Consider the following 25,688-nt stretch of genomic DNA (forward strand, 5'->3'; position numbering starts at 1 on the left):
TCAGTTGATTAAAACAGACTTGTCCAAACTTTTTGATTATGCTCCCTTAATATCTGTGTCACCTGTGGCTCATAAAGAATTCTCACAGAAAAGGAGCTCCTGCTCTAGGCTGAAGTAGATTCAAGCCCAGTCCTGAGGGCAGCATCACCCCAAAAAGAAGAGTCAGGCTTTTCTCAGATTCTCTCACTCATTTATCCTCCACCCTGTAGTTGTGGGAAAGGGATGGGCAATATCTAGTTTTGTTTTGTTTTGTTTTTCCTCAGGGAATTAATAGATCCCTTCTAAAAATATACTTCCTGAAAACTGGTGACCGGAGCCAAGTCAGTAGCAGCTCAATCAATCAGTCAGAAGGTTTAATTAAGAGCCAACCCTGGGGATTTAAAACAAAAAAGGTCCTTGTTCTCAAGGAGCTCATAGTCTACTAGAGGAGCTCGTACTCTAATCTCATCTCTCTGAATCTCATGGAAATCATCTCACTAAATTTCTAGTTATTAAACCCCAGGTCTGCCTTGGTCCAGTCTCCTAGACCCTCTGGGAATAAAGCCAGCACCAGGGGCAGCTAGGTGGCACAGTGGATAGAGCACTGGCCCTGAAGTCAGGAGGACTTGAGTTCAAATCCAGTCTCAGACTAAACACTTGACACTTCCTAGCTGTGTGACCCTGGGCAACTCACTTAATCCCAATTGCCTAAAAATTAAAATAAAAAATAAAAAAATAAAATAAAGCCAGCAGTACTACTCCTTCCACAGCACCACCTTCAGTCAGTAGGATCCTATCTCAGGGTGTAGTCATTGCTATTATCTCTGTATTTTCAGTCCTGGGAATTCTCCTCCTGGCAGGGGCACTGGTCCTGCTGAGTTGTAAGCTATTGGAGAAGTACCATGCATGGCATCTACCAGGTCCAGCAGTGAAGGTCAGGAGGATGCCTGGGTTCCAATGTCCTCTAAGCTGAAGCTTCCTCCTGAGGAGTGGCTCATCTGAGCAATATATACCCCAACTCACAAAACCAAATTCTGGCATATAGATCTGCCCAGCATTGCATGGCAACCACCAGCGTTGACAACTTCCTCCAGCGAGCATCTGGACTAACACTGAGGGTTTGGACAGTGGATGCTTGCGAAGAATGGTCAGAAGAAGCTTTAGGATGAAGCTGTCTACTTTGGCCCAGATGAGGAGCCCATTTTCTGGGAGGGCTCACCCTGGGCCATAGGCAACACACATATTAGGGGGAAGCTTAATTTAAAAGAACAAAAGTTGTTGACCATAATCACTTTCACTGTACCACCAAGCCTTCTATGGACTTTTGACTTTTATCTGTCAACTTTGGCCTGAGACTAATGATAGCTGTTTTTTTTTTCTTTGTGGTGACTCATACTACTATCACTTGACCCTTTTGCCATGTCCTGCTTCTTCTGTCCTTCAATCCTGTTTTCTTTGACTTTCAGCAGCTCCACGTGACTGAGGCAGCCCCAGAACTAAAGGACTTAAAGGCCTGGGTGTCCTATCGAGGTTAGCTGGATTCAAAGATCTTCGATATCTCTCCTTAGTGGGGAGGGGCTGCCACATCTAGAGCCCACATCTAGGGGCTAGAAACTGACCCCCACCCCCAGGCCATTTTTTAACATTCCTCCTACCCTCCCTGAGTCCACCTTTCTTCCTGGTAAATGAAAACAGGTATTTGAGTTCCTAAAGGGAAGGGACTAAGAAAAAAAATGATAGTGGTTGTATGAAGTAGTAGATAATAGGGATAGGTCAGCTATTTATTTTGTTGTTGTTTAGTTGTTTTTCAGTCGTGTCCAACTCTTCATGACCTCTTTTTGAGGTTTTCTTGGCAAAGATATGGGAGTGGCTTGTTATTTCCCTCTCCAGATCATCTTTTTTTCTTTTTCTTTTTTTTTTTTTTTTGCCTAGGCAATGGGGTTAAGTGACTTGCCCAGAGTAACACAGCTAGTAAATGTTATGTGTCTGAGATCAAATTTGAACACAGGTCCTCCTGAATCCAGGGCCAATCCTCCATCCACTGCGCCACCTAGCTGCCCCCTCCAGGTCATCTTACAGATGAGGAACTGAGGCAAACAGGGTTAAGTGCCTTGCCCAGGGTCACACAATTAGTAAGTGTCAGAAGTCGGATTGTAATTCAGGAAGATGAATCTTCCTGATTCCAGACCTGGCACTCTTTCTGCTGAGCCACCTAGTTGCCTGGATAAGTCCATCATAAAAAGTTGGACATGACTAAAAGACAACATTACTAGCCGTATGAAAAATGCTCCAAATCACTAATAATAAGATAAACGCTATCCAAAACAATCCTAAGATTTCACCTCATACAAAGTAAATTGACTAAGATAACAAAAGATAGGAATAGTTCATGTATTGAGGGTTGTAGGAAGATAGGTGTGCTAGTGCATTGTTGGTAGATTTGTAAATCAGTAAAACTATTTTGGAAAGCAGTTTGTAATTGAAATTGGAAAGAAAGTAACTAAAATATCAATACTTTTGACCTAGAGATTCTCCTTACCAAGCATAAACCCCAAAGAAGACATGATAAGAAGAAAGCGTTCATATACACCAAAATATTTATAGTATCAATTTTTGTGATATCAAGAAATGAAAACAAAGTAGATACCCATTGACTAGGAAATGGCTAAACAAATTTTGGTAAATGAATATAATGGAATATTACTTGTCTGTAAGTAATAATTAATATGATAAATACAGAGAAGTATTGAAGATTTATATGAAGTGATGCAGAGTAAGTAGAGGCAAGGAAACAACATACACAATAACTACAACAGTATAGATGGAAAAAATGATTATAAAGCCATAAAAAGTAAATGTTGCAAAAATTACAGAGAACACGCAATGCTCAAATGAAGAGATATATGACAGCATGTTCCTATCTCATTCCTTTGCAGAAGTGAAAGGAATATAGATGTGAAACATTGCATAGATCTTTAAGTCTTTTTGATATGTTGATTAGTTTTGCTGATTTTTTCTCTCTTTTTAAAATTTACAACATTATTTGGTTCTTGTTGGGGGAAAGGAAGGATATTGGGAGAAATTTTGGTGTTGTAAAAATGGAAGTTTCAAAAAAGAGCCTCACTTATTTGAAGATAGGTAAGATGTTTTGTTTTGTTTTGTTTTGTTTTAAACAAACTGCCATGTTTTCAAAGTATTAGTGCCCCCATAAAACAAGATTTGACCAAATATTACTTTATGTGGAGGACGCTAAACTTTGTTTGGGATTTCTATAGGCATAGGAATTTGCAAAGCATGATTTTTACTCAAATTCAAACATACATATTTTTTCTAGGCACAGACCAGAGGATGCCCTTATTCTAGATCCTGACCTGGATCCTAAACGCTTAAAAGTTAATGCCATGTTATTCCTCTTCCGTAGCAGTGATTGCGTAAGGTAAGATGGTGCTTATTCTTTGAGTAAACCTATCCAAGGCCTAGTTGCTAGTTCATCTAAGTCAGTAGGTAGGAGATTTTATAAATGTATCTCCTACTTCACTGCAGCTAGGTAAGCTACCTGGTGTGGTAGATAGAGCACTGGGCTTGGAGTCAGGAAGACCTGAGTTCAAATCTGGCCTCAGATACTTACTAGCAGTTTTACCCTGGACAAGTCACTTGTTCAGTTTCCTCATCTGTAAAATGAACTGGAGGAGGAAATGGCAAACCACTCCAGTATCTTTGCCAAAAAAACAAACAAACCCAAATGAAGTCATGAAGTCATGGTTACACAACTAAACAACAACCTCACTACAAAAGCAAGGACACAGATTAGGGATAGTATTTATTAGAAAGAAGTATGGATCTAGGCTGTTTGCTTTTTTATTTTTTAGACTCCATTATTGTCTCTAGAAAAGTATTATGGTTTTCAGAGGCTGCATTTCACCCACGTCCATTTCAACCTCAGGTTTTTCTTCTCATTAACAGCAGTGAAGTGATGGGTCCATCTATCTAGCCATAATCAAACATAATGGCCTTCAACACTGAGCAGAAGGGTGGAAATTCTGGTGGATTGTAAAGAAACTCTAATAGCAGAGAGGAGTACATGCCATCTACTGTGTTGAGAAGAATATTCATCCAGATCTAGTTTTCTTCATTGAAAGCTAGGGAGTTCTTTTTGTGTGTGTCTAAATTTTAAAAGTCACACCTTATCTGTTTGCACTTCTTGAAATTCCCTGTTTTTATGAAATGGAGATCTTTACTGAACTTTCAGATGATCATTATAGTGAAGGCAAAAGGCCAGGTATGGATAGTTCCCATCTGCTTGTTTGGTTGATGTACCTTCTGCATGTGGAAAATTCTAGAGAGCTTGCTTTCAATGGAATTATGATGATGTGTAAAAGAAATGCCTTGGAGATTTGGTGGAGCATGAAAAGATGTTCCATAACTTGTTTGTGTCAGCTAACCACAAGGTGAAAGGGAGTCTTGTTGATTGACTTCAGAAGTATTCAAAAAGGTCTATCAGCATCAGCTGAGCAAGCTGATGGGTTCACTGAGGCTTAGCGAGTTCTGTGGGAACCACCCACAGAGAAAGATAACATATTGATAGATAATGAATAGTTAAAATTTCACACACACGAGCTTTTCATTGTTCTGTCTAGAAAAGTAACAAGGTTTCCTTTAGTTTCTTCAAGTTAACAGTACCTAGTCTAAACTAAGGCCTTTGCAGTAATAGCAAACTCTGAGGAAGCACTACAAAATAAGATAGGCCTAGGGTCCTGATTTAACAGCAATGTCATCTAGTGAAAATATGATCAGAAAAGGAAATGGGTCAACCATGCAGCAAGAACAAAGACAAATGAAGTCCTGCATTGGTACCCACGAAACACAAAATGACCTAGTGAAAGGCCTCCACCTATATATCAGCTAGATTCTCTGTGGAGCATCCAGGGAAGCACATAGACAACAATGGCACAAAATGGGAAGGCATGAAAGGATTGCAGTCTGTGTCATTGGCAGGGATTCCCTTGTCAGTGAAGTTATAGATTCACTGAAGTCTTACCCCTCAGAAGGTTAAATATCATATGATGACTCTTCTATTCTTCTCTGACACTAGGAAAATAAGTGAAGAATCTATAACTTCTTCAGCACGAAGTGATTCTACCCATGGCTTACAGAGCAATAAGGTAAGCTTAAACAACGCTTCTTCCCTTTGTTTGCATTGTTGATTTCTAAATTGATAATCTTCATTTGAGTATCATCTTCTGTTAAGCTGGTCTTTCCCGCATTACTACCTTTGTGAGGCTGTAAGAATTACCTGTAAGTATAAGAAGTTGGTGTCCACTCTGGGAAAGGCTTTCTACTGTTTTAAAAACTAAAAAAAAAAAAAAGTGAAAGGCTACATAATTGAGTAATTCAGAGTCTCCTAGTTTTGTGGTCTGCTCAACATGTCATCAAGCACTCTACCTTCATTATGAGATCTCCACAACTAAGGGTAGAAGTCTATTTACTGTGTCTGTCCTCACTAAGTAAATTTCTTTGACAGGAGAGAATAAGGAGGGTAAATTTTTCAATAAGGCTTCTTTGGGATATTCTAAAAGTCGGAATAAAATCTTTAAACGTTTTTTCTCTTAAAATGTTCTACTTTTTACACTTCTTTTCCTTTGAAATGTTTTATTTCCCAGGCCTTCACAGTCTTACACATGCCAAATATTCTAATTTAATCCAGTATAACTTGGGCAAACCAAGTTATATTTTATGTTTTATTTTAGCTTTGGATTTGAAGTCAGAAGATTTGGGTTTGAGTTACTACTCTGACTAGCCATGTGACCTTGGAAAAGTCATTCAGTCTCTCTGAGAACCAGTTTTCTCAATTGTAAAATAGAGGGGATGGAACTGGAACTACCTCAAAGGGTTGTTTTATGGGAAGTGCTTTATAAACTTTAAAGCTCTAAATAAGTATGAATTATCGTTATTTTTTATGTTCCTAAGCTAATATATAAAGGGCAGTTTTTATTTTTTAAAGTTTTGTTTTATTTTCAGTTCCAAATTTTCTACATTCCCTTTCCCCACTGCATCCATAGAGAAGGCAAGAAAAATAAAACCCATTAGAAATATGGATAGCCAAGCAAACCAAATTATACATTAGCCATGTGCAAAACATATTTGAGGAGAAAAAGAAAAAAAATGCTTCAATCTGAATTCTTGAGTCTGTCAACTCTCTCTGGAGATGGGTAGTATATTTCATCATGAATCCTTTAGAATTGTGGTTGGTCATTCTGTTCATTAGAGTTCCCAAGTCCTTCAAAGTGGTTTATCTTTACAATATTGTTGTTATTGTATAAATTGTTCTGTTGGTTCTGATTTCTCTTTGCATCACTTCATGCAGATCTTTCCAGGTTTTTCCTGAAACTTTCCCTTTCATCGTTTCTTACAGCACAATAATATTCCATCACCTTCATATATCATAAGTTGTTTAGCCATTCCCCAATTAATGGGTGCATACTCACTTTCCAATTCTTTGCCACCAATTTAAAAAGCTACTATAAATATTTTATATACAGGTTCTTGCAAAGGGCATTTAAAAAATATTTAACTTTTTTCCAATTGCAAGTAAAAACAATTTTTAACATTCATTTTTTAAAATTTTGAGTTCCAAATTCTCTCCCTCCTTCTCTCCCTTCCCACCTCATTGAGAAGGAAGGCAATTTGATATAGATTATACATGTGCAATCATGCAAAACATATTTCCATATTAGTCATGTTGTGAAAGAAAACACAGACCAAAAAAAAAATCAAGAAAAATAAAGGAAAAAAAAAGTATTCTTCAATCTGCATTCAGACTCCATCAGTTCTTTTTCTGGAGGCAGATGGTATTTTTCATCATAAGTCCTTTGGAATTGTCTTGGATCACAACTGAGAATAGTTAAGTCATTCACAGCTGATTATCATACAATATTGTACACTGTTCTTCTGATTGTGCTCACTTCATTTTGCATCAGTTCATGTAAGTCTTTCCAGGTTTTTCTGAAGACATTCTGCTTGTCGTTTCTTATAACACGATAGTATTCCATCACAATCTGTAGATGATTCTTAGCTGTAATTCTAGCTCCTTTGCCCTCCAGAATATCACATTGCAAGTCCTCCAATCCTTTAATGTAGAAGCTGCTAAATCTTGTGTTATCCTGGTTCGAGGCTATCAAGGCAGTTTTCTTTTATAATTTTTTGAAATATGATGTCTGGGCTCTTTTTTGGCTTTCAGTAGTCTTAATAATTCTTAAATTATCTCTCCTCAATCTATTTTCCAGGTCAGTTGCTTTTTCAATGAGATATTTCACATCTTTTTTTCTCTTTTTTCATTCTTTCAATTTTGTTTTTGATGTCTTGATGTCTCATGCAGTCATTAGCTTCCACTTGCTCAATTCTACTTTTTAAAGGAGTTCTTTCCTTCAGTGAATTTTTGTATATCGTTTTCCTATTTAGCCAGTTCTGCTTTTTAAGAGTTGTTATCTTCAGTGGATTTATGTGCCTCTTTTACCTTTTCTGTTTTTTAAGCTGTTATTTTCTTCACACTTTTTTGTGCTTTTCCAAGCTGTTGATTCTTTTTTATGATTTTCTTGCATTACTCTCATTTTCTTTTCCCAATTTTTCATCTACTTCTCTTATTTGATTTTTAAAATCCTTTTTGAGCTCTCCCAGGAATTCTTTTGGGGCCTGAGATCAATTCACATATTTCTTTGAGGTTTTGGATGTAGTTGTTTTTACTTTGTTATCTTCTTCTGAGTTTGTGTTTTGCTCTTTCCTGTCACCACAGTAACTTTCCATGGTCAGATTCTTTTTTTGTTGTTCTTCTTGTTTACTCATTTTTTCCAGCCTATTTCTTTATGTTAAAAGTTGGGCTCTGCTCCTGGGATAGAAGGGGCACTATCACAAGATTCAAGTTTTTCATGTTGCTGTTTTCAGAGCTAGTTCTTGGGGTCTGTAAGTTTTTAGTTCTTCCAAGCCCTCCAATCAGAGAGGACAGGAGGCTGAGTGAAGTGGTAGCAATCAAGGCTTGAGCAGCACAGTGGTGAGTCTAGAAATGATGAGCTTATGCTGGGAGAGGCATCTTGTTCTGTGGAGTTGAAATCAGGCTGGCTAGCAGGTATAAAGCAGAATTAGAGTATCAAGGAGAGGGAAACTGGGGTAGCTAGGTGGTGCAGTGGATAAAGCTCTGGCCTTGGAGTCAGAGGAACTGAGTTCAAATCTGGCCTCAGACACTTGACACTTACTAGCTGTGTGACCCTGGGTAAGTCACTTAACCCTGATTGCCTCACCAAAAAATAAATAAATAAAATAAAAATGAAGAAGAGGGAGACTGACAATCTCAAAGGCTGAAGACAGGTCAAGAAGGATGTCCACTCTGGTGCAAGTCCTCATCACCCTATGTCTGGACTACTGCAATAACCTTTGGTTAGTCTCTCTGCCTCAAGTCTCCCCCCACTTCAGTCCATCCTCCTCTCATGTGTCAAACTGTTCCTCCCAAAGCACAGATGTGACCATGCCATTTCATTCTAGTAGCTCCTAAGACTTCTAGGATCAAATATAAATCCTCTTCTTGGCATTCAGCAATGTGAGTGAGAGGGGAAAAAAATGGAATCCAAAGGACGTCTAAGGACAGATGAAAAGTTTTGAAAGAGCTCCTGTGCTAAGATAGTGAATCAATTAGGGATGTGTAAAAGGACTGCTGTGCTATAGAAAGGGCCCATTTGGGATTGTAACAAATTTGTAGTGTGCCCACTTAGCAAGGTTTCTTGATTTTCTGCAACTTCATTCAATCAAATGGGTTGAGAACAAAGGCAGTGGATGGTGGGAATAATCCAAGGCTTGAGGCTTGGCAAGACATGATTAGTAATAAAAGGGTAAGGAACTAAAGAGAAGATGACAGTGTAGAGTTGAACTAGTTCACCAAGGATTCAAGATGGGAAAGGGAGCAGAGTGGTAGCCAGTTCAGGGGTTCAAAGCAGTGCCTGAGAAATGAGTAGTGGAAGGATTGAAGGTCACAGTGAGGACAAATAATAGTATGGGACTGCAAGACAGGAAGAGGTAGAATGAGAACAGATTGTGATTAGATAAGTGAGTTTCAGAGTTCATGAACATTGAAGTGAAATAGTTGTGAGTGATGACAAAATCAAGGGTATGTCCATTTCTTTGTGTAGCTTCAGTGGGGTGGAGGAGAGTAGGTCATGGTAAATGAGTAAATTGAGGAAATGGGAGGTTAGATTTATTTGAAGGAGTAACAATATGTATGTTAATGTTCCCTGGATAAGGGTGGGAACTGATGAAGAAATACTATTAGCCAGTCATTGAACTCATTGAGGAAAGAGGGCAAATTTCTTAGAGGTTGGTAGATAATAGCTACCAGAATTTTGAGTGGGTGGTAAATATTGATTAAGCAAATCTCTAAGGAGAAGAGGTTACTGAGTGATAGTAACATAGGGAAAGTCTTGAAATAGAAATGGGGAGCAAGGAGAATTCCAACTCCCCCACCTTAAACAGTGAGTCTCAGAGAGTATGAGTAAAAGTTCACCCAGCAGCCGAGGAGGTTTTATTATCAGGAGGGATTCGGGTCTCAGTAAAATCCAAAAATTGGAGGGAGTAAGAAAGCAAATCAGTTACCTATGAATAGGCATTCCAGAAAGCACTGTGGAAAGGGTGGGTACCTGTGAAGTGGGACATTGTGGAAGTTGAGTTGAAGGAGATGAGATTAAGGAAGCAGGAGGAACAGAAAATGAGATTTGAACTAGAGGGGTTCAGAATGGGATGGGGAGAGTATGATAGGATAGTAGTTTGTTAAACATTAAGAAATAGGTTCAAGTCAGAGATCAGATGACAGAGTGAAAGCATGTATTGCAGTGAGTTCCTCTCCAAAAATTTCTCCAAACAGATCTAGAAAATGCACCAGATCAAAGAGGCAAGAGGAGGTACCAGACCCATACCTGGCACCATCAGACCTATGCCTGAGATGGGAACAGATACAAGTTGCAGCTTTTTCACCCACTACATATTTCAGGATTATAGATTCAGGGCAGAGTAAAAAAAATGACCTGCACAGGGGGGTGGTATTCTTGGATAGGGAGACACTGGGTGGTATACCAAGAAAGGAGGAAGTTCAGAAGCCAGCAGAAATGGTGTGGCTCAAACCCTAGGTGTACAGCAGGGTCTCACTTCTAGCAGTCTTCCGAGGCATAATCAAGGCAGAAATCTCAAACCAAACAGGAGCCTACAATTCTGCCTCTTTAAAGGAACTGAGTTTCCTAGCTGGTTAACAGGAGATGAATCCAATAGCAGTCCACTCTTACCCAGACCCAAACCCAGGTCAAGAACTTGCAGAGCTCAAACCGGGGCAGTATAGCACTCAGACTTTGATCTGGATCAGACCACTCAGGAAGTACTCAGGTCCCTAGCCTGTCTTTGAGATCCTGGAATACCACAATATTCAATACCCCCAAGAAAGCAGCAACAGCACCAGCCCAGACCTTCCCTTCAGCAGTACTTCAGAGCCCAGCCCTAACATCAAATCTGAAGTTAGGAAGCAGACGTGAAGAATGGGTAAACAATAAAAAGAACCCCACAACAATGAATGATTATGGTGGCAGTGACATAAATGCAGAACAAGAGAATGATTCCGAAGCATCTACAAATATTACTTTAGAGAAAGACACAGCTGGGCACAAATTCAATTAGGATTTCTGTAAGAAATGAAGCAAGAGTTTTTTTTTAAGAGTTAAAAATGTTTTTTATATATTAAATTAGAGCACTTGAAGAAAAAAATTAAAAAGAAATGATGAGAGCTATGGAAGAAAGAATTGGAAAAGGAATTAACAGTTTAGCACAAGAGATAACAGCATTTTCTCCAATCAGCACCCTCTGAAAATTAAAAGGGACCAAATAGAAGCCAATAACTCAATGAGACAACAAGAAATATTAAAAACAAAGTTAAAAGACTAGAAAAAAGTAGAAGAAAATATAAGGTGTCTTATAGCAAAAACAACTCATATGGGAAAAAAATGAAGAATCATTGAGTCCCAAAAGACAGCCTAGACATCATATTTCAAGAAATCTTAATGGAAAACTTCCCAGACCTTTTAGAACCAGGAGGCAAAGTAGAAAAAGAATTCACTGGTCACCTCCTTAAAGAAACCCCAAAATGAAAAATTTCCAGGAACATCAAAGTCAAAATTCAGAACTTCCAGGTCAAAGAAAAAATACTACAAGCATCCAGAAATAAAGAATTTAAGTACCAAGGAGCCATAGTCAGGATCACACACAAATTAGGAGCCACAACCATAAAGGAGTAGAGAACTTGTAATATGATATTCCAGAAGGCAAAGGATATGGTCTTATAGCCAAGAACAATTTGCCCAGAAAAACTGTCTACGATGCTACGAGGGGTAAAACGGATCTTTAACAAAATAGAGGACTTCAAAGCATTCCAGATGAAATGATTAGAGGTTTAGAGAAACTTTTGAAGTTCAAACACAGGAATGAAGAGAAATATGAAAAGTAAACATTAATGAACAATAATAGGGGACTAAAACAAGGAAATACTGTTTACATTAAAATATGGAGAATATATGTACTCTCTAAACATTCACATTAAAAGGGTTCATCGAGGGGGTTCAATTAGACAAGGTGTTGGATGAGTTCAGTTATGTCCTGATGATCTTAAGAATGGAAAGAGAAGGGAAGAGCAATATACCAAGGGGATGGGAAGTTTGAAAAGAAAGTTTAGGGAAAATGTTATCATATAATCAGGATGCAAAACTAGACATCTATATAAATAAGGAGGGGATGAGGGGGAGTGGCTGACAGTTGAACCTCACTCATCTGAACTAGTCAGAAGAAGGAAGAATAGACACACACAGCTGGGTACTGAAATACATTTTGCTCAATAAGGAAATGGGAGAGAAAGTGGAAGAGGGGAGTAGGAGGAATTAGAGGCTGGGTAGATTAAGTCAAGGATTAGAACTAAGCAAAACAAACTCTAATAATGTACACAAATTTTTATAGCTCTTTTTGAAGTGGCAAAAATGGATATCTAAAGGGGGTACTCATAAACTGGCAAATAGATAGACAAGTTTTGATATAAAAATGGGATGGAATACTATTGTGCTGAACTCTTATTATACTAATGATGAAACATGCTACCCACCTGATGGAGAGGCGAAGGCCTCAGAAAGAAGAATGAGACAAGTAATTTTTTAGGCAAGGCCAATGCAGAAATTTGTTTTAATTGACTATACATGTTTGTAATGGGTTTCATTTTTCTTGTGTTCTCAATTGGCAAGTGGAGTGAAGAGGATCTTCGTTGATTAAAACAAATAAAATATTTTTAAATGAAAAAAAAAGAGAGACAAATTAGTTCAGATGGCTTATCAATATGCCTAATGGTAGAATTATATCAGAGCTTCAGGTAGTATGGTGTAGCTGGAAGAGTGAGAGGAACTTATGTGGGTACAGGCTCAGATGAGGGGACAATGGGGAAAGCATTATGGAATTGTACATCTTTCCCTCTCTGGCAGATAGGCTCAAACAGGGTACCCAGGGAAGACTTATGGGGCCCTCATCCATTGAGAAACTTTGCCTTCTTCACTGCTGAGTTTTAGAGACCAATCACACTGAAAGAGCTTAACTGTATACAGTTCTATACTCCTAATCATAGAAGGGGGGAAAAACCCAAATATCTTAAAGTAGCTACTATGTAGTCTGGGAACCAGTAGCTTCTACATCCAGGCAGCCCTAAATGTTTTATTTCTAGAGTCAAGCCCCAAACCCAGTTTAAAAACAAAAACAAAACTAACAGCCATTTTTCAAGACTGTTCCATTTATTCCAATTCAATTCAATAAATGTTTATTAAGAACCTACTACTTAGACATACTGTGCTAAGTGCTGGAGAAACAAATAAGAAAAAGAAAGAAAGCCTCAAAGAACTTACAACCTAAAAGAGGAAGACAATGAAAAAAGAGGAAACTGGGGGTGGGGAGGAGACACCAGAGGGTACTCATTGCACAGGGGCTTCTTGTTCCATAGAGTTGAGACCAAGCAGAGCTGCAGATGCAAGGTAAAGACTTATGACCAAACTTTCCAAAAAGTTAATGTCCAACTATTTAGGGAACTCAGAAGTTGGATTTCCCAGCTAGTTCCTTTCTCCTCTTCAAGGTTCACCTTGCCCTTTTTTTTTTCAACATGTATCTAAAAAAATTGAAGAGATTCCATGCTTAGCTTGAAATTAATGAGGTATGAATGGTCTAGATGGCTCAAGCAACTTCTTTACCTGGTTCCAGCAATCTCCCAGTCTCCAATGCTCCTCTAGCCACCATCAACAGCTATTTCCTCCACCAGCAGTTTCTCCACTCTCCTTTTCTTGTCTGGTTCCTCTCCTGAAAACTGGTTTGGCTACTGATTCCTGTTCTGATTGTTCCCATCTACCCCTTTACCAGTGGCCTCACTCTGGTTTCTCCTGCCACATGCAGTCATCATTTGTCTCAGAAGCCTATAGCTGCCCAGTGCCCTGTAACTGCCCCGTTAATCAAGTCTTAACGTAGGAAACAATGCCAGGACCCAAGCATGCTGCTTCTGTCCCACTGGCTGTTTTGTTTTCTTTTTCCCTCTTTGAAAAAAACTAAAGTCCTGGGCCCATAACCTACATGACATTACTACATTTAAGTTCTATGCTTTCCCACTGAAAATTATATTTTTCCCCCTCTCATTTTAGGGAAGTAAATCAAGTATATATGAAGCTGAAACTAAAGGTAGGAATGAAATGACCACTATCCTTTAAAACAGAAAATTCCTTTTACAACTGAGGGAAAGGGAGTGGGGGAGCCGGGATGTGTGAGGTGGGGTGTGGAGTTTGCCACCAGGTGAAAATGATTTGAAAATATTTTCTTAGTAATAATAATTTACATTCATACAGTACTTTAAAGTTTGCAAAATGCTTTACATAAATTATGGTAGCTAAGTGGTATAGTGGATAGAGTACTGGATCTGGAGTCAGAAAGAACTGAGTTCAAATCTGGCCTCAGATACTTACTAGCTGTGTGACCTTGAGCAAATCACTTAACACCTATCTGCCTCAATTTCCTCAATTGTAAAAATAGCACCCATCTCCCAAGGTTGTTTGTGGGAATCAAATGAGTTAATATTTGTAAAGTACATGGAACATAGTAGGCGATATATAAATGCTAGCTATTGTCAACATCATCTCCTTGTATTTAACAATAGCTTTGCAATGTAGCTAGCTCCTATATGTATTATTGTTCCCATTTTACAGATAAGGAAACTGAGGCTGAGAGAGGTTAAGTGACTTGTCTCTCCATGGTTACCCAACTAGGAAGTATAAAAGAAAGGATCTAAATCCAGATTTCTCTTGATTCTAGGTCCAATACTACTTCTTGTTTACCTTGCCAGTAACATGATGAGGAGAACTGTGTAGTACTACCTATTCCATCACGCAATGTAACCATGCATATATTTCTAGAGTTGCATTGTATTTGCATATGCTGTTTCTAGAAAATGAAACCCAACTTGAAACAGTACTACTCTTCTTTTTCTCAATCCTTTCCCTTCTACCCCAATACTTCAATCAATCAACAAGCTTTTATTAAGTACCTACTATATGCCAGACACTGTGCTAGGTTCTAGGGATATAAAGACAACCAAATAGTTCCTGCCTTCATGCATCTTACATTCTGGTGGAAGAGGTGGCATGCGACAGATATGTTTTTTGGAAACATACATAAAATTAACACAAGGTAACCATGGGGATGGAGGAAAATCACTAGGATCAATGGGGAGAAAGGGGAGTTAAGGAAAGGCTTCATGTAGAATGTGGCACTTGAGGTAAGTCTTGAAGTAAATCTAATATTCCAAGAGGTAGAGGTGAGAAGGGAGTATATTTTGGACGTGGGAGATAACAGCCATTGAAAAGAGCATGCGGGCCAACTAGGTGGCGCAGTGTATAGAGCACTGGCCCTGAAGTCAGGAGGACCTGAGTTCAAATCCGGCCTCAGACCAAACACTCAACACACTTACTAGGTGTGTGACCCTGGGCAAGTCACTTAACCCCAATTGCCTAAAAAAAAAAAAAAGAAAAGAAAAGAGCATGTACTTACTAGCTGTGTGACTTGTGATGCAAGTCACTTAACCCCAATTGCCTTAAAAAAAAAGAGCATGAAGATAGAAGACAGGGAGTATCTCATGTGAGGATCAATAAGAACAACAGTGGTTAGACTGTAGAGTTAATGAAGGGGAGTAATATGTAATACTGAAAAGGGGGCTGGATTTTAGAAAACTTTAAATGCCCCACGAAAGAGGTAAAAGGAAGCCACTGAAATCTGGGGATGGGGTGAGCAGGGTGACATGGTCAGAACTGACTTAGGCAAGTCACTTTGACAGTTGTAGGAAGAATGGCTAGGAGTGGGGAGAAACTTGAGGCAAGGAGAACGATTATGAGGATATTAAAATAATCTAGGCAAGAGGTCATGAGAACTTGAAATTGGGTGGTAACTGCATGAATAAAGATAAAAGGATATATGTGAAAGTTACGGAAGATAGAAGCAACAGAATTTGGTAACTGGAGACAAGGATGAAAATACTCTTAATGGACAGGGTTAGTGCTCATATGTTGTGGTATTTGTAACAGGACTTGTTTTCTAGCTTCTCCTCTTTTTATATTCTAAATTGATCCAAAATGAATTGATCAGTTATTCCAGTGGGGTTCTTTGGACCTCTTTACTCACCTCTAATAGAAAAATTCCAGGGCAAAGAATGCAAGATATCTAGCTTTGGTTTTCTAGTTACCTTCTTTCCCTTCCTCTATTAGATAAAGTTTAAGGTCTTAAACATTGCAATAACCATAGCAATCTGTTAGGTCAGTCAACAGGAGAGCATTCAGGTGGCACAAAAGGAGAGACAATTGCAGGGCAAAAAAATGACACAGCTATATTACCAAGTACCCTCTTAACTGAACACCCACCACCAGTCTTGGTCACTGCTCATGAGGATGGACATCTTCGAATATGGAGCATGCAGGTAAGGTTATAGCATATCATTTGTTTATAATGAGAATCATTTGAGGTGGAAAAAATATTTTCAAGGAATAATAGGCCATATTTTGTGACTCTTCCATTAGGCATTTACCAAGACTGCTCAAGTATGCCAGAGTACTCTAGTGTTCCCTAAATTTTTTTTAAAGACATTATTTGATGCTTAGCATCTAGATATTAAACACAGAACATTTTGTAAAATGAAATACACCCTTCCCCCACCCCGTAAATCTCCCATATAAACATAACTGAAAAACAATGTTCATCAAACACACAATACTTAAATGAATCTATGATCTCATTGATTGTAGGGATTACTTCTAGTGAAGCAGATTGAAAGCTATCCATGTCTTCCCATCTTTTACATCTCTTGACAAGTCTTCCTATTAATTTACCATGGGGATGAGGGAGGGGGTTCATCCAATCAATATGCAACGGACCTTCCTCAAGCTCTCTTGACATACAAGGATACTAATGGAGAACTTATGCTGGCCATCTGTTATCATCTGCTCTCACGACATGAACAGCCTACATTCTTTTTTCATTTATGCATTTCTTTGATGACAGCCTTTATAACACATCTTCTTTTTAGTTTCTTGTTTATAATCCATTTATGCCTACCATGAGCCATTCCATTGCCCTTTGGGTGATCCTCAATTTCAATTATTCAAAGACTCACTGTGCATTTAAAGTGTATGTCCAAGATACACATGTGTATACCAGCATATGTTTGTGATACACATATATACACATATATATGTGCATATATATATTTATGTGCATGTGCACACATACTCCCTGATGAAAGAGTTCTACAGGTAGTCCATCCAACTATAAATTGATACTCCTAAAGCACATCTGACCATGTCACTCCCTTGCTCTAGAATCCAATGTTTTTTTCTATAACTTCAAATCAAATTCAAGCTCCTCTGTTTAGCAATTAAAGTCATTCTCACTCTGATTTCCACTTACCCTTACTAAGACGATTGCACGTTACTTGCCTTCACATACTCTACAATCCAGTTAAATTGGCCTAACTTTCTGTTCTCTGTGCAAAACATTTTATTTCCCACCTCTATGCTTTTGTACAATGCTTTGCACAATTCCCTTCTTACCTCCACCTTTCAGAATCCCTAGTTTACTTTAGGATTTAACTGGTGTGCCTCCTACTGGAGGATTTTCTTATTCCCTTCATTTGTTAATGCTTTCCCAGACCACATTTTGTATATATTGTGTGTATACATATATATATATATATATATGTATATATGTAGTATATATATTTGCATTTACCTATATAGTATGTTTCCCCTAATAAAATGTAAGCTTCTTGTGACAAGGATTGTTTTTGTCTTTATATCCCCAGAAGCTAAAAACTGTGCCTTACATATATAGCATGTGCTTAAGAAAATGGAACAGTGCTATATGGAACAGTGATACACACACATACCTATACATATATGTGTGTATATATATGTATATATACATATATACACACACACAATACATACATATAGGTATACTTATATACACACATATGTATGTATGTGTACATGTGTGTGTGTGTGTATGTATTTAACATATGCTTGCTGAATGGATACATAGTATCCCTTTCCCTGGATGTCCTTCCTTTACCCTGATGGAGAGAGATGCTGAGATTTGACATCAGGTGATGACAAGAAGTGAGGGCAGACACACAGTGGAAGCCAGGAATGCCACATTCAGAGTCAAAAACTGGATGAGATCACTAAGACAGTACTGGTGACAGGAGGTGTTTTTTAGTTGGGTTGAGCTACTGGGTCCACTCACTTGTCCTTGGAGTTGAACTAGCTTCAGTTAGAAGATGTTGAAGGTGCCTATAGCAACAAGACAGTCAAATGAGATCAGAAAATATCATTGGTCATGGAATTTGTTTACTCGTAAGTTCACTTGGATCTCAAGTCCATTTCCCATGTTGTAAGCCCTGGGTCCAGAATTCTTCCAGGGTTTCTGCCTTTTTCACAGGTGAATCAAACATTAATTAGGTACTCCTTGCCCACTGGAAGGGGATAAGCAATGGGGAACTAAATAAATTCAAATAACATACTCCCTAGAACTCATGGTTGGAGCAATTCTGTACAGTGTGGGGGACTTCCTAGATTGCGGAAGAATCATGGGTTCACAATGATTTGATAGATATCTTATTACTTTGTTACACATTAGTTCCTTCTTATGTACTATTTGCCTATCAATTCTATGCTTAAAAAAACCTGTCACATATAATATCTGAGCATGATTGTCTATTCTTATGTAAACTACATTGTACTGAGGTTATATGACTACCACTCACTAAAATATAATAAATTCAGAAAGAGGACTGGGTTCATTAGTAGGTAGAGGTTAAAGGGCTAAAATCTGACTGTGTAATTCTTTAAATACACACATGCCTTGACAACTAGTTGATGCTACCCCACAGAAAGATTTAGAGCTAAGTAACAGAAGGTCTCTAGTTCTGAAAAACAGAGCATCACACTTACTCTTCCTCCTAGTGGGGCACACACAAACCACAAGGGTGAATATGGGGCTTCCCAGGATCCAGATCCTTTGAGCTGGACAGGATTGGCAAGTAACTATCAATGCTACCCAGTGGTTAAACAATTAATATAATAGTCTAAACAATAGGCATCGCTATTTCATTTGTTTTTTCCTCTGTCGGTAGTTAAGTCAAACTTAGAATAATTATGCATCTCAGGAGGTACTGTAATGTTCCACAGAGGTTCCCAAAGTGGGTGATACCACTCCCTGGGGGATGTTAGAATGATCGGGGTGGGGGGTGGTAGCCTCTGGTGCAACTGGGGGGCACTGAATAAAAATAAGAGGGCTGTGCAAGCATAAGGAAAGAAGAGAAGAGAAGTTTGGAAAATTGTTCATACATGTTTCATCTGTTGTGTAACAGAGTTACATTATTTTCCAAATAAACACAGAAAATGCAAGTTATAAAGGATCAGGGGTCAAGTTTGCCAACAGGTCTTAACAAGCAAGTGTTGGCAGGCAAGTGTATCATGCATTGTCAGGAAATACAGAATGCATTGGCAGGAATATGTGCGGGTAATGACTTGTTTACAATACAATATTATATAGTTACATGATGCTATATTGTGTCATCAAAATTTCAATGCAGGAAAAAATCCACAAATTTACAATAAATTATTAAATTTAAGATGTATCATTTCAAAAAATATTTTATATTTTAGAAATGATGTGAATCTTTTAAAAAACCCCTAAAGAATTAAAGAAAGTAGATTTCCGGGGGGAGGCATTGAGTAATTATTTTAAAAGGGGCAGTAAGCCAAATAAGTTTGGGAATCTCTCTTCTAGGATATGAGATAACCAGCACAATGTTATCTACAAAGAAAAGCATTCAGAGGACTTCACCATCTAGAGGGAATTACTATTCAACTTGAATTTTGCACTAGATTGTCTCCACATTAACAATTTTGGCCAACACCCCCATGTTTTCTCCCTCAGTTGATATCAATGATCTAAGGGTCATCAAGCAAAAATGTTTTTAGTTGTTATATCTTTAAAAGAATATTACATAATTTTGGCACACGCATGGGAGGCACATTATTGAAAGATAATTTTTTTTAAGGCAGCATTTTATACTATTAAACCAAGCATTTTTTATATCATGGTAGGACCTAATAGTCTCTATATCATGCAGTCAGTTATGTAACAGTAAAGATGTGGTCAATAATGAACACTTAAATGTGAAAACCTTATCAAGGAATGCCTTCTTATTAAGGAATATCCATTCTCTTAGCAAGTACAGCAATATATGTATACATTATTCTCAAAAATTTTTCTATAGATAGAAAAGTGAGCGTGTATGTTCTCTTCACAGACTTTCTCTTATAGTGGTCAATATTTTTCCCCACATTTTTGGCATTTTTGTAAATATTGAGAATTGATCTCTCAATTCCTTCAAAATCTATCACAGAACCCCTCTGTATATTTGATCTACTTCTGGTGTTCTTCCCATTTTTGTCTTCTTCAATGCTACTGATGTTAGAGTTTAAATACAGGTTCTACTACCCTTGATAATGAAAATAGTTTGTTACAAAAATATTTGCAGATCATTTCCATCTTTCATGAATTTGTTGTCTTTCTTTCAATTTCATCCTTAAATGCCTACCAGATGATGCTGGGGTATTTTGCCAAATTTTCTTTAAATCATTGCCCCTCTTCTGTTTCTCAATATCTTTAGAAGCAATGTTGCTCATAATAATCTACTATCCTTCTCTATAAGAATTTACAAATGAGTTTATTTTCTAAACTAGCATTTACTCTTGCCTGCCATTCTCACTGGCAAGTAAGTCAAGTTTGCTAAGGCATTCTTAGGCTCTTTTGTTCTCTTCAGTATAGAAATTGGTTTACATTGGTTAAACTTCTGTAGAAATTCTTGTAATCAATGTCAATCTTCTCATTAATTTCCAATTTTTCAGTGCCAATAACTTTTTGGGTGGATAGTCAAGCTTGGATCCTAGTCAGTTAGGACTCAGTAAAAAACTTGAATCTTCAAGGCTACAGCAATAATAGCAAACTTGGCAAGGCCTATGATTCTGATGTGATGCCCCCAATTTTTTTTTGCATGAACTAAGTGTAATTAAAAACCTACCAACCCAATAACATTAAGGCTTAGAAAAACAAGAACAGTTGCGTGTGATTTCTGAGCAAAAAAAGAAGAGTCTGCCAGAGTCCTGGGGAAGACTATCAGGGCAAAAGTGAGCCTCTTATCATGGTTACACATCCAGAAAGATGTGTCTTGGGTGCAGAGCCAGAGCAAGAGAAAACATTGCTAATTCAGGAACCTTAGGGGATTATATTTCCAATGGCCAAGCAAAAAAGTAGTCATCCCTCAAATGAAAGAAATATTCTAGAACAGGTGGTTACAAAAGAAGGCCAACCCTTGTCTTGAAGGTATGACCAGCACAAGATGAAAGAATGTCCTTAGTGTAACAGATATGGCTATAGTGGAAGTAGTTTTTGAACTTCAATAGTTAGCATACACATACCTTTATCATAGCTTATGTTGATGTAGCTTCCTCAAACATTTATATGAGCCCTGAAGCTGATTCAAGATTCCACTCTGAAGATAGGTAGCTCAGAGTCTAAAGGAATCTTAGCATTTCCAGTAGTTTCAGTAAAGCAAGTATGGAGCCTCTTCCTCTGTACCACATCTATGCCTGTCCAGTTGATCTCTTGCTAGATACTTCACTCCACCGTGTCTGGATTAATGTCCTGAAAGAGCATGAACATCAGTGCTCCTCAGTGCATGAGTATATTCAGAATCCATGAAAGAGATTCATCTGACCATCACGGTCATCATCAAAGACTCCATTTCATTTTACATTCCTAAGCAGGGAAAATTGTTCCTCTATGTATCGAATGAGTTATCAATTTCCATTAATCTCCGACATGTGAACAAGAAGTTCAGGAGGATAAAAATCTATAATTAGCTGAACTTTGCCAAGGGCTTATGATATATTTTAAATCACAGTTAGAGATGAATGGAAGATAACTGTTCACACTCAATATGAACATTTCAAATAAGATATGCCACTTTGATGGGTAACAGGTAGCCAATGTTTCAACACCTGATTAACAAAGAAGCAAGAGAACTCTTGGACCAATTTGTCATTGCCTACTCAGACAAGATCCTAATTTTTCCATAGAAGGAACAAGATCCTATAGCCAAGCAGGAGGAGATGGTAACTCCATCACTATGGCTTCTACCGTGAAGAAGAAAATGTGCCTTTCATAAAAAGAAAGTGCTATTTTCAGTTGTTTTAGAACCAAATGGCCTCCAAATGGATTTATAGTTTAGGACATTAATAGCTGACATTGATACAGTTACTTTAAGGTTTACAAAGTGTTTTATATACATCACATCATTTGATCTTAACAACCCTGTAAAGAAGCTACTATAGTTTTTGTTATTCCTCTTTTACAGACAAGGAAACTGACCCTGAGGGGAAACCAAGATAGTAAGTGTCAGAGGCAAAATTGAAACTCAAGGTTTTTCCTGATTTCAAGTCTATTTTCTTTTGACTATGTAACACTGTCACATGGATGTACAGGAAATCCAAGATTAGATCTTGTCTTTAGGAGTCAAAGCCTTGCAGCATTCCCTAGGATTCCCTAGTATCATTCAGCAGAATGAGTAAAAGTAGAGAAGGTAGTTGGTGGAAGTAAACCAGACTGTGGCTTGACAAGGTATGAATGGTAAAGGGACAAAAGGCAAGGGATTCAAGAGTAGAGAACAGAATGCAGTTGGACTGGTGAAACATACGATCAAGATTAGGAAAATAGGGAAGTAAGGCCAGAACCTGAGAATATGTTGTAGGATGGAGATCAAAGAGAGAATGATAAGTTAGGAAGAATGAAGCATAGGCAAAGATAGACTGATAGAAAGCTACCATTAGATAAAGGAATTTTAGAATTCCCTCTCCACCCCTATCTCTTAAGATCTCTCATTTCCTTCAGTAATCAGTTCAAATGCCACCATTTACATGAAGTCTTTATCACCAGCCCCAGCTGCTAGGGCACATCCCAAAATCATCTTCTATTTTGTGCAATCCATATATATGCATATATTATTTCCTTCAATAGAATGTAAGGTCCTTGAGGACCTCATCTTTGTACCTGAAGCACCTAGCAGTTTCTGGAACATAATTGGTCTTTAATTCTTGCTGATTGACTGATCACTGAAACGGAACACTTGTGAGTGATAATGAGATCAAGGGTGTGACCAATGCTCTGTGTGGCTGTGGTGGAGAGAAGCAACAGGTCATGGGAGTTAAAGAAATTAAGGAACTGGGAGGTTGTGGTGTTTGAAGTGATGTCAATATGTTTGCTAAAGTCCCAAATATGAGAAAAGGGATGGGATAGGAGAAGATGAAAACTGGACTATTTACTGAACTTGAAGAAAGAAAGAAAATTATCTGGAAACTGGAAGATGGCTGCCACTAAGATCTAAATGGAGTGATGTATTTGGATGGAGTGAATCTCGAAAGAAGAGTAATGGCAGCAGGATGAAGATCTGTGAACAGCAATGAAGGGCAAGGAGTATATATCCTCCTGGCCCAGTGTATTAGAGTCATGAAAAAGATTGCATATTTTATTGGAGAGCTTGGTCAGTGATAGAGTACCTTCTAGGGGCAGCCAAAAATATTAGGGTCTCTCAATGAAGCATTTGGAATGTTTCCTGAGTTTAAAGAGATAATCAGTTTTGCCTGCTCATTTCAATTTCTTCATTTGATGCCAAATGCCTTTCTAAATGAATGATTATGTGGAAACCCTATGTCCACTCTAGGGAGGGGAAAAGGAGCCTGATAAACAAGATTTACATGTCCAATAGAGATTTAATAAAAGATATTATTTACAGCAGACTGGAGATGGAAATGGGATATTGTGGGCCTTCAAATCTATATCCAGACTGGAGTGATGATATGGCAATTCCCCAGATTGCGGTGGTATGGTGGTTCCATATGGTGGTATGGTATGGCTTCCCAGACTTTTTATATAAGAAAATTCCTATCTCTGATGTATTCTAGAGAAAGTACCTCCTTTTTCAGGATGGTGATTGGTAGAAAAGAAGGCATTATCAACTACCTCTCCTTACAGATCTATGATTTTAGGGCTCTGAGTATAGCAACTGGTTGAAAGGATAAGAGGATGAAAATGGAATGCTCCCTGATTTACCAAAGGTTGGCTAATGTGTGCGCATGTGTTTGTGCGTGTGTGTGTGTGTGTATAAACGTGTGTGTGGACAGTCTTATCTCTTATGTTGGGTAATATGGAGACATTTGAGTCCAAGTTATTACAAACCAGTTAACAAGCATTTATTAAGTGTTCACTATGTTCTCAGGACTATGCTATATACAATAAATGAAACTATTCACACTCACAAAGAACTTGCATTCTTGGAGAAGACAACAAAAATATACATATATACATATATATTATATATGTATGTATATGTATGTGTGTGTATATGTATATATATATATGTACAGAATAACTATAAAGAGAACAAAAACAAACACAATGTAGTTAAATAGAAGGTAGTTTAAGATGGAAGGAACTAACAGTTTAGGGAACCAGGAAAGGCTTCAAGTAGAAGGTGATATTTGAACTGAATCCTGAAGAAAAGAGAGTCTGTAAGGCGGAGCTGAGGAGACAGTATATTCTAGGAAAAGGCAGAGGAATGGGAGAGGGAATTGTCATGTGTGAGGGACAGAGAGAAGGCCAGGTTGGCTGAATGCAGAATGTAGAAGAGGAAATAGCATACAAGCAGGCAGGAAAGGTTTGGAAAGTTTTAAAACACTAAACTGAAAAGTTTATGTTTGATTCTAGAGACAATAGGAAGCCACTAGAATTTAGATATTGAGGGAATGACATGGTCAGATTTGCACTAAAGGAGAATCACTTTGACAGCAGTATGGATGATCAAGAGAAATAGAGGGAAAACCTATGATGCAGAGAAACCAATTAGGAGGCTATTGCAATAATCTAGGCAATAATAGATGATAAGGGTCTCAACTAAGGTGATAGCTATATGAATAAAAAAGGGGTCATTAATAAAAATTAATAACTAATTAATTATCACTTATGGGATGCATGCCAATTATCTGGCAAGTGCCAGGAGAATGGCCTTGAGTTGTTTTTTTAAGTTAGGAATTAAAGGCCTTAGAGAGATATTTATTTTTAATGAGATTTTATGTATGAAATATTAACTTACATTCCACAGGGGAGAAGGAATCAACTTCCCAGACTCAAAGATCCTAATGGGATTACTTATTAATATAGCTATACATTAAGATAGCTATACATAAATGTGTATGTGTGTATTATACATATGAAATACACATACACACATACACATACACACACTTAATGAGAAAAGATAGTATTTGTAGTTACAGGATTTTAAAAAGCAGTAAGATTTACTTACATACAAAATACAAAATGGTACAATACTGCCAAGTCCTGACATGAAAGGAAACATTGCAGAAGTTAGTTTTGCTGGCCCTGCCACATCAGGTTTCTGTGAGTACAAGAATATGGAAGATGTGAAAGGGAAAGATCTAACACAGAAGTTTGTTCACAATAGAACAAAGGTTTCAGAAGATACAAGGGAAAGGCAGAGCTGCATAGGACACGGGAAGGTTATGATTGAGGTGAATGAGAATGAGAGATTTGTAGTAGGGGCAGAAGAAGGAAGTTTTCCCACAGGCAACCTTCAACTCTGAATTGCACAAATTCAGAAAGATGAGTGTTGGCTAGCTGTAGGAAAGTAGACTCTCACAACCTTCCTAATATTAAAGGTATGTTTCAGGACACCCTAGGTAAACAGTCACTTAACAGTGATTATCACTTGACAATCCCTGAGTTTTTTCCCAGGATAAAAGACTTCTCTCTGTTCTTAAAAAGTTTCTTTATCTCTCTGTTTTCTTGGCTTCTAAGCCTGAAATTATAAATATCATTAACCACTGCATTATAAATGTGTGTGTGTGTGTGATTCATTCGTACAAGTTTCTAGTGCAAAGAGATTTAGCTTATAAAAACTTATACCTGGACCTTCGAGGACAGTTGTTCCTAAC

At 37.9% G+C, this 25,688-nt stretch overlaps 1 protein-coding gene across 2 annotated transcripts in view; it reads left to right on the forward strand.

Annotated features, from left to right (window-relative positions):
• Positions 1–25,688, forward strand: part of LOC114050150 (WD repeat-containing protein 64-like) — a 172,956-nt gene that overhangs the window by 120,709 nt on the left and 26,559 nt on the right. For both annotated transcript variants that reach the window (XM_027871755.1, XM_027871756.1), the window contains 4 exons: positions 3,314–3,415; positions 5,072–5,141; positions 13,713–13,749; positions 15,882–16,030. In XM_027871755.1, the coding sequence (XP_027727556.1) occupies positions 3,314–3,415; positions 5,072–5,141; positions 13,713–13,749; positions 15,882–16,030 (358 nt within the window). The remainder of the gene's footprint in view (positions 1–3,313; positions 3,416–5,071; positions 5,142–13,712; positions 13,750–15,881; positions 16,031–25,688) is intronic.

Source organism: Vombatus ursinus, unplaced genomic scaffold, assembly GCF_900497805.2.
Source record: "Vombatus ursinus unplaced genomic scaffold, bare-nosed wombat genome assembly UNPS02014798.1, whole genome shotgun sequence".
NCBI lineage: Eukaryota > Metazoa > Chordata > Mammalia > Diprotodontia > Vombatidae > Vombatus > Vombatus ursinus.